This window comes from Electrophorus electricus, chromosome 1 (assembly GCF_041902795.1).
Source record: "Electrophorus electricus isolate QZ-2024a chromosome 1, ASM4190279v1, whole genome shotgun sequence".
Classification (NCBI taxonomy): Eukaryota; Metazoa; Chordata; class Actinopteri; order Gymnotiformes; family Gymnotidae; genus Electrophorus; species Electrophorus electricus.
The window spans coordinates 20,160,589-20,170,570 of NC_137497.1; the positions used below are offsets into that span (position 1 = coordinate 20,160,589).

Genomic DNA, 9,982 nt, shown 5'->3' on the forward strand with positions numbered 1-9,982 from the left:
CAAAAGATAAAAGTGTTCAAAACTCGCCTTTTCTCATTATTTCCGGTCTACTCTGTAGTCACGTGATCATTGTAGAACGAATCAAGCACGAGCACAAATGCATTGGTTTCATTTTTGACACATGAAGTTTCAGGTTCAAGCCAACATCACCACTGCAAATACACTGGGACGTTAAAAATGCGAAACACGTCATTTGTGACCCAAATGGTACTAAGAAAATACCGTTTCTGAGTGCATGTCAGACTACAAGACCACAGCAACAAACAAGCTTTCACGCATGATGTGTAGGCTACCCAGAACGGCAAGGGTGATGTTTTCTATATGGTAACAGTTTATAGAAAATATTAATAGATACAGTTGATAATGTTGCTGAACTGGGCGGCTGAACCTGAGCTTACGCGACAGTCGGCGACCCGCCTACAAACGTCGCGCTTCCTTCCTTCTCTGCATGCCGGTTCACGTGCGTCAGTTTACAGGACAGCTGGTTGGGTTTTTAGTTTTTTTTAACATTTATCCGCAAGCATACATGTTTGCCTGAGTTGAAACGGATTGGCCTGCTACTTGTGTGTCTTGGGGAATTGTAGGTTGGAAGAACCATAAAGGGAAAGACAAGGGTTCGGAGGAGAAAAAAATTGACATTTCAAGTTCAACATCTCTAGCGGTGAGTTTAAAAGTGTTTATATAAACCTAATTAATGAACACAAGGACTCAGCAAGATAGGACGGAAAAAGTATCCATCTGCATAGATAAGTTAATATGTAATATTTAGTACTCTACCTTATTTGATGGCAAAAGTTAAGTGTTAAAAATTCAGAACGCTTTTTCTATTTCCGGCTCTGTGGTCACGTGATCATTGTAGAACGAATCGCACTGTATTGTGCGCTGCATCATGAAGCTTCGAGTAATGAACCTTTTTTTGATAGTTAGGAAAACATGAAACATTACGTGTTTCACGTTCAAGTTCGACATTTAGCGGTGTTTAAAAGTGTTTATATGTCGATGTACTTCTGATTACCGTCCAAATATGCGCGCTAGCTGCCAGAAAGTCTGATTTATGAACGCAACTAGCCAACTACATAGATGATAAGTAAATATGTAATATTTAGTGCAGCTGTTTTAAAGTTTGCATGTCTGATAAGAACTCTGATTGTTCTCGCGGACTGTTGAACGGGTTCATGTGTTCATTGAGGGACTTTAGCTCGTGCACCAGACCAGAGTCTTAACAAACATTATCGCGCTTGTGTGAGAAGCTGAGAGGAGAGGCGAGTAGCTGCTTGTTGTGGCGCTTCGGCTCCTCTCCATATGAGTCATGGACTTGTGAGTATCGGAACAACCAGCCCCGTGTGTCTCAGACGCTTCATTCTCCACTTGTGCGCCAGCGAGTTAACACAAACGCTTGTGAACATCCACGTGCTATATTGACCAAAAGTACGAATGTTTCGACATAAACTAACCGGTCACTTTATTAAGAACACCTGCCTTGCACATACAGTAACTGTCTACTTTAGTACATACTGTAACGCTTGGAGTTAGTCCTGTTTAAATTATACTCCAACCCAGATGAGCAGATCTTTGGAACTGGTAGAGAGAAGCCTGTGAAACACGTGGAGGAGATGCTGACCAGACTCACTCAGTTTAGTAGTAAACTTGCTGGTTTATTCACCACGTGACACAGGCTCGCTCCTGGAGTATTGTAGACAGCTTATACATGAGTTGTAAAAACATCCAAAGCTCATAACGCGTTTCTAAAGAAGTAAATAACGATAAATGAAGAGCTGGGTCCAGCAACGTCTGTCATGCACAGTACGAAACCAAATCTTCCGGGTGGGCAACGTGCACACGCCTTTTACGTAAACGTAACAGTCCGCAAATTACTGACCGTTACAATACTCCTGTTTTATAGGTGCATTACAGACTAATTGATTCTGCATGTTGCCAGGAACACCTTATCACCCCAAAGAAAAACTGTTTCAAGTTTATTTCTGTGTTTATCATGTACATTTAAGGCTAGTAACAGTGCATCCGCTGGCGGACAGTTTCAGGTTTTCTGGGTCATCAAGTCTTTCATGAGCTGGATCAGATGGAAAACTGTGCAGGGCGGTGGGTCCCCAGAACCGGGGTTCAGAACCTCTTATGTGTTAAGAATATTCAGACAGGATTCATTTGACATGGCGGGGTGCGGTGATGTAATCATTTCTCTCATTCCTCAGTGATTTTACTCTCGCCATGTCAGTCATTTTACCTACTGCAGCGTCAGCAAGAATTCTTGCACCTTTTTCCTGCTCTAAACGTCCGTTTGCTGTAATCTCAGGGGTTTTTAAATCCCGGGCGAATATCCAGGGTTCACATATCAGAGTTTGGGCGCTTTTGTCTCCAATCACGGAAGTGCTCGAGGAGGCAAATGACTTCTCAGAAGTTTTAAGTAAATTCCCCTACACGTATGTAACTTGCTAATATTCAAACCCGTCATTATTACTATAAGTGGTTTCATTAAATAACAGAATTCTGTGCAGATGTGTGAAAAATATTCTGTGGTTTCTTTCAACGAAAGCTACGCATCACATGTGGATATTTCTGTGAGACAGTAATACGTAAATCCAGTAGCCACTGACATGTCTGTAATTTATCCCGAGGTTTCTGATCCTGTGTGCGGGTCTGTCATACACTCTAGAGGTCTTGTGGTAAAGTTGCTTTACGTACACGACTGGAAAATGAGCCCCGTCTGATTAGTAGTTTAGTGTTGCCAGAAATATCAAACACAGCATGACTGCTGGGAATAAGGGAGCTGAACAGTGACACAACATACTGGCAGGCAGGACTGTGATGTTCTGGACCCTGGACTAACCCCCTCTGGTAAAGGAGGATTACTGTGCTGCTGAGGTGTAGTGGGGTTTAGTCCTGTTTCTACTGTGGGATAGATGGTGCTTTAGTCCTGTTCCTAATGTTGTTTAGCAATTTACTCCTGTTTCTTTTATGGCAGGTGGTATAATCAGGGTACTGTAAATAAGTGACTTTTTTCCTAATAGTGATCACCCTCATATTTAGTCAGCTGCTCCTACCTGTACAGTACTGACTGGGTCCTCCTGTCTCCTCTGTACAGTACTGACTGGGTCCTCCTGTCTCCTCTGTACAGTACTGACTGGGTCCTCCTGTCTCCTCTGTACAGTACTGACTGGGTCCTCCTGTCTCCTCTGTACAGTACTGACTGGGTCCATCTGTCTCCTCTGTACAGTACTGACTGGGTTCTCTTTTGTCTCCTCAGTCATGCTGTCTTGGAGCAGGTGTCACTGTGTTCTGCTGTTACAGCTGCTGACAGTCATAGCTGGTAAGTGGAACAGGTTCTCTCAGGTCATCAAAATTTCATCCATGACTTTGGTGTGTTAACTGGACTATTGTACCGGCTTGTCCTTTATCTTTATTTAATCTTCTTTATATTTAATAAAATTATTATTAAAATTAATTAAATTCATAAATCCTGATGGTGGTTTTTAATAATTCATTTTGCGCTGCACAGCATAAACAATGATGTTGTCCATTTTTTATAACATATAAATGAATTGTAAAGATGTTTATTGCATTGCTGCTATTCATGAGAACTGTACTATATAACTCATTGTGAAAGCTCGGCTTGTCGTACTTACTGTATAACTACGGTGTCTGTCTCACTCATAGACCCCATTCAAAGTCAGGTGGCTAAGGTAGCATGAACACAGTGATGCTTTCCTAATAATGTCATAACCCTTTCTTCAGAACACTGAGAAGGTTCAGGCTACTATAGGCCTGCCCCTGGAGTGAGAAACATAAAATTAATTGATTTCATTGGATAGATTCCCTGTCATTTTTTTAAATTCACACATTTCACTGGACAGATTCCTTGTCACTTTGCTAATAGACTTGCATTTCAGAACCCTTTAATTAAAAGCTCACCAGAATGGTCATGTAGACACAGACATAGAAGACACAGATGTCCCTGTAGCCGTACTAATGAGCAGTATCAGTCAGTTCTGCTCTTGCATAGAAATGCATCTTTGAGTAACCAAGAATATTTAAGTAGCCTAACTGAATGGCTGATTATTTTTAGTTTTACTATATTTATAGAGAGAGCATGATACCAGTTTTTCTGTACTGATCTGATACTGATGTCTTGCATTTGAATGTCGTCTGATATAAATACCAATCTGATATTTTTTCATTAAAAGCCACTGGTTCAGTTGTGTAGGGAATTATTTTTGTGTGGGATGTATTACATATGCTGTCTCATGCATCGATATGACAGATAAAATTAATAACATTCTAAATAGCAATAAATATTGTTTACAAGTTGATATTTATTGCCTTGATATGAAACATTGGGTCATTTTCCTCTAAATAAATGACAGTCTAATATTTGGTTTAATTTGTTTGATTAGTTTCTTTTTATCTTTTAGAACGTGTTTGACAATCTGATGAAGTTTTAGTTCAAATATTTACAGAAATATAGAAACTTCTAAAGGGTTCACAAACTTTCAAGCACCACTGTAATGTTTTAAACTCTCTTTTCTTAATGTGTCTTTCAGGCTCTTTTCCTTCAGTAAAGGTGAATCTTCATGATGCTGCTACTCTCCACTGCACTCAGACGTGTTCTGGTCTGGTCACATGGACTTTATATCATAAACCACATGACATTCTGGCTCAGTGTAACCAGACATCCTGCCAGTCAAAGGAGGGATTTCACATGTCCCATGATCAGTACCTGAAGGGAGATCTCTCCCTCACCATCACTGATGCTGATTACACTAAGAGGACCTGGTACACCTGCGCCTGTAATGGTAAAGACATCTGTGATGTGAGTCTGCAGATAGAGGGTAAGTGTGCTCGATGGATTGCCTAGTTATTGTTACTAAACCATTATTTATGTAGACAGAACTTTATTTATCTGGAGTAAATAAGGTAGAACATAGAATTGTAAACTTCACAAACATCAGATATGTGGGGAAAAATAGAAGGAGCTTGTATGTAATGTTTAAATGTTTATATCAGATTTGCAGTTCTGAGGTTACATGGTCAAATCAGTTGTATATTACATTGAAGTTTCTAATTGTTTTTTCCACAGCCTGTAATTCTTCAGTTCAGATTAAGCCTGGTGAACCTCTGGTGCTGGATTTGCTCATATCAGAGTCAGTTGAGGTGATTTATAACAGCACAGGTGCAGCTGCTCCCTCTAGTGGACAGATCTGCACAGTGGCTGGACACTCACTGAAGTGTAAACCTGAATACACTCGGAGAGTGTCGCTCATCTCTGCTGTGGAGCTGAGAGGAACCGCACCATCTGATAGTGGAGTTTACAGCATCAGAGACACTAAGAATGAAGAGATTATTCAGACATACACAGTTACTGTGGAAGGTAAGTGTGGTTACTGTGATTTTAATGTTGCCTAGAATTACTATGTTGGGGAGGGGGTTGTGCATAGTATCAGTAACTATGTTTACATGCACATCAGTGGTTCAGTATTAGTTTGACTATGAATGCTAGGATTATGTAAACAGCGTGGACTGAGTGTCATAGTTTGAGGTCTTGGTCTTAGTTGAGGTCCTGTTTATCTAAGCATATCCCCAATAGAGCATGTGGACGCGGTTGATTTTCACTGGACTCTTTGTGGTGGATTCTCACATGGACACTCTTGGATCCAGCCACTGATGTTTTACGGCACTTGGTGTGATACCTGCTTACTCATACCAAAACAATCATGAGTTATTGAGTGATGAGTCAGAAAAATTAAAGTGTTTGTATTTGAAGGTGTTACAACCCTGTAGTTGGGAAGTTTGACACCTTTTTTATTTGCTCAGTTCTTTACTTCTGTTTGTTTGTTTTTGGGAGTAGGGAGGGTTATTGTGCTTAATTTTGTTTGTGTTCAGTTGGGACAGTTGGTTGTTTTGGGCAGCAGGGCTTGGTGGTTGGCATGTTTGCATCTGAGTCCCTATCTGCGTAGAGTTTCCGTGTTCTCCCTGTGTCTGTGTAGGACCCCAGAGGGAACCTCCCAAAAACATGGAGGTTAGGATGACTGCATACTCTAAAACTGTCCTGTATCAATGTGAATTGTGCATGAATATAGATGTGTGTGTGTGTGTGTGTGTGTGTGTGTGTGTGTGTGTGTTCAGTGATGGTTGGTGCTGTGTGTGTGTGTGTGTGTGTGTGTGTGTGTGTGTGTGTGTGTGTGTGTATGTGTGTGTCCAGTGATGGGTGGTGCTCTGTGTGTGTGTGTGTGTGTGTATATATGTCCAGTGATGGGTGGTGCTCTGTCCTGGTCTGAACCTCCTCCCCTTCCAACCAACTAATAATAATAATAATTTTTATTTCTAGTATGGCTTGTTTGTTTGTTTGGTTGTTTTTTTTTAGTTTGGCCTTGTTCTGGAGCTCAATCCCTCTACATACGACCCTCAATAAGTCAACAAATACTTCACCCTCAATATCACTGTTCACTGTGGTAATTATGCTGTGTGTTAATATGTAAATGTAGTCAGTGATGGTGCAGTAATTATGCTGTGTGTTAATATGTAAATGTAGTCAGTGATGGTGCAGTAATTATACTGTGTGTTAATATGACAGACTGGAGCTTCAGCAGTGATCATAGTTATGATGGAGCACAGGTGGTGATCAGGGTGGTGGTGGTGGTTGTTGTTATTGTTGTTGTTGTTGTTGTTGTTGTGTACCCCCCCCCCCCCCCCCCCCCCTTTGTGTAGCTCATTCTCTCCACTGGTTCATTCACTTTGAACTCTGAGTATGTTACTATTCTACATTTACAACAATATCTCTCTACAAGATCCAGATTTGTTTTAGTTTGATTTCTAAACAGTTCTCCATCGCTGTAATAGTTACTTCCTGATTGAATTTGATTAGATACTGATATGGAGGTGGGAGGTGTTGAGCTCACCAGAGGACACAGACACTTCTACACAAGTGGTTACTATAGTAACTGGTGAAACATTATGCATACCTACTTGTTAAGATCTTGTGCAGTGATGCTGTTGAGATCTTTTTGTAAGGAACTGGAGCTGAACTGCCCCTGTCCCACAATCCCTCTCGATCCCGTCACAGTGTTCACTCTGGTACATACACACATGATTATGACTCTATACTGTTTAAATAGTGGTTTATATTTACTGACAATTCTTTGTGTGTTGCAGAAGTCCAGCCGTGTCCAGATCAGAGCTCCACAGTGACGGTGTTGACGGTGCTCCTGGCTCTGACGGGGGCGGGGCTTGTGGCAGCATTGCTGGTGATTGTGCAGCTGAGGAAAAAAATCAGCAGTGAATGAAGACTGTAACCATGACAGCAGAGGAGTTAATATGAATGGACTAAACCACTCAGATGAAGAGCAGAGGTGATCTCCCAGTAATAACCATGAGGAAGTCTAAAAGAGATGATGAATTATTTGGCTCTCTTGTACACACAAACGTATGTACCCACACTGCCTTTCTCTGTACCATTCTGGGGTCAGAGATCAGTGTATGTTTGATCATACCTGATCAGTTTTATGATGTTAGCATTCTTGAACTCACCTGGTAGAGCAGGTACAGTAAGATACATCTCCAGAATCATGGTTTGATCCTCAGAGAGGACACATGATGTCATACTGATAAATATGCATCAGTCACTATAAGAGCACCTGCCCAGTACTGTAAATGTAATGGAAAGATGTTTATGTAAAAATTTAATATAAAGATGTTTATGTAAATATTATTATGTGATCCTGTGATGTAATTTAATGCACATGTAAATATTTTTGTGTCAAGTCATGGAAAAACAGGTATTTATTTCTGTAGCATCTTTTAAATTTTATTTGCCTTTTATTTAAGAGTCTCCCCTTATTGTCCAGGTTATATTTTCAAGAGTTCACTTGTGGTCTTGGTGATTATGGTCAGTTGTTGTGGTTGGTTTTTCCAATGCTGTAATGCTGCATTAATTTCAAAGCATTCTGCTCAATAAGTAGCTAAGGTTTGCCTGCCCAGGTAAAGCAATCTCCAATATTAAGTAAACCAGACATGTATTATGGAAACAGACCTGCTTCATGTCATTTCTTTTTGAGAAAGGTTGACAGACCCTGTGATGTTTACTGTTTTTATCAGCTGGCTATTATTAAATGCAGTTGCTAGTTAACAGTGTCTGTGGAGTAATCTGTCTAAGGGCAAGATCAATTCACTAGAGTTAGATCTGAGATGCATATGGATAACAAGATGAATCAACAGGCATTAAGTAACTAGAAAGTAAAGATTGTAAACAAACAGTGAGTTGTATTAGAATCAGTAGAGTTCTCATGAAGTGCAGATATGTGCTTAACTACGTTTATTTTATGAGTGTAATAAGCTGAACATTTGACAAATTTTATGATTGTACCATAAACCTTTAAGGATCAGTATCAAAATAAATGTTTCCAAAGGGAGGATGAAGGCATTAATGAAAGGAGAGGAGAGAAGGAGTACAGAGACTGGTGCTGCTGGTATAATATGTAGTTTGGATGTCACGGAATGCTCGCCTCCCGCGAGTCACGTGGTTTGGCCCGCCACGTGCAGTGGGAGGATCCTCATTTGTGGCCACACCTGCACACACCTGCACCTCATTTGTTTATATGTATTTAAACCCCCCGTCATAGTGTGCAAGATCGTTGGTCATTGTGGATGTAACGTCTTAATGTCATGGTTAATGGTCTTGTCATCGGTAAACGTATGCGTGTTTATTGTGCTTGTTTCATGTTAACCGTTACAGGTTCATGTTTTTCGTGTGTAATATTTGAGTGCCGTTATCGTTCTGTGTAACTAAATGTACGTCCCAGTCACTGGAGTCTGTGTGTCCTGTAGCACTCGGGCCACCACGCGTTACATTGGAGCTTGAGGTCCACTGTTGAGTCTCTTTGCCAAGCCTGGTGGCTGTAGCCTTCAAATTCAGGGAGATAAAATGTCATCAGTACAAAATGCAATTTGCTGGCAGGAGTTGCTTAATGTTTATCTTAAAATTTCTAATTTTTTAATTTTTCATCTGTCAGCACTACTTTGAGCCAATGATGTTTTAAACTTTGCTCATGAATATTAATGAGGTGTTTTGCTCTGTGCCTCTGCAAATCCAACTGCTTCTCTTGCAGTGCCTTATGGGTAAAAACCTGCCATGTGTTTTTTTTTTTTGTTGTTGTTGTTTTTTTTTTTAAATCTCAGACATAAGATGTAATGCGTTTATTTTGAAATACAAAAAGAAATCATGTTTTATGGAACTTTTTGTTTAAATGTATTACTGTATTTTGATGCCTAATGCATTGTTACCAAAATACAATATTTTAAATGCATCTATACTCTGTTTATCCTGAAACTGTCGATTAGTCTGATATTTTTGATATTTTGAAGTAAATGTTACAAGTCCCAGTTTGAACACCAATTTATTGCAGTAACAGACACAAAATGAATACTTTTAATAATGTTTGAGGCATTTAAAATGTTTGATAATTTGGGGGAGCCTTTATGGAAATGATTCATGTGAAATGGCTGTTATTTCTTAACAAGTGTTAGCAAGTAAAAACAGCACACTAAAAGAAAAACATATTTGATTAGTGGATTTATGTTAGAGCACCAACTGGTTAAAAATTTATCTAAAGTATTGATCTAAAACTCTAATGTATATATTTCAGTTTACTTTAAGCTCTCGTGAGGAACTTGTCAGGGATCCCCACCCTCACCTTCTTTCCTGGTATCACAGTGTGGATATAAATTCATAATTTGATGCTTTATTTGGATGATACTTTGTTATTTGTGACTGACCCAGTTAATTCGGTACCCACACTTATTATAATTATTGAATCCTTTTTTGAGGGAAGGTTAATATTCTTAAAATGAATTGTGTATCCAAAATTAATGATCTACTACAGTCCCTTCCTCTGGAGGTCCCTGTGATATATTTTAAACAATTCGATGCTCTGTGTGAGATTTATTTGAAATGGGAAAATTACAGCAAGCTGTT

General features: G+C 39.7%; 1 protein-coding gene across 4 annotated transcripts; it reads left to right on the forward strand.

The window, feature by feature from the left end:
* Nucleotides 1-185: 185 nt before the first annotated feature.
* LOC118241383 (uncharacterized) lies at nt 186-9,390 on the forward strand. Of its 4 annotated transcripts, none has more exons than XM_035526268.2 (6): nt 186-661; nt 3,263-3,325; nt 4,557-4,844; nt 5,093-5,383; nt 7,024-7,086; nt 7,165-9,390. In XM_035526268.2, exons 2-6 carry the CDS (start codon nt 3,265-3,267, stop codon nt 7,293-7,295), a joined length of 834 nt encoding a protein of 277 aa, XP_035382161.2. In that variant the 5' UTR covers nt 186-661; nt 3,263-3,264; the 3' UTR covers nt 7,296-9,390. The 4 variants fall into 4 exon arrangements, with proteins under 4 accessions (XP_035382161.2, XP_035382162.2, XP_081568110.1 ...); XM_081711984.1 differs by lacking the exon at nt 186-661 and adding an exon at nt 757-1,317; XM_081711990.1 differs by lacking the exon at nt 186-661 and adding an exon at nt 2,048-2,438.
* Nucleotides 9,391-9,982: the final 592 nt, after the last annotated feature.

What these genes read in the sequence shown, in the direction of transcription:
- LOC118241383 (XM_035526268.2), top strand. Translation starts at nt 3,265, where the DNA reads ATGCTGTCTTGGAGCAGGTGTCACTGTGTTCTGCTGTTACAGCTGCTG. An exon ending in GCTGCTGACAGTCATAGCTG is followed by an intron (nt 3,326 to 4,556) that starts GTAAGTGGAACA and finishes TGTGTCTTTCAG; the next exon opens with GCTCTTTTCCTTCAGTAAAG. An exon ending in ATACACAGTTACTGTGGAAG is followed by an intron (nt 5,384 to 7,023) that starts GTAAGTGTGGTT and finishes TCTTTTTGTAAG; the next exon opens with GAACTGGAGCTGAACTGCCC.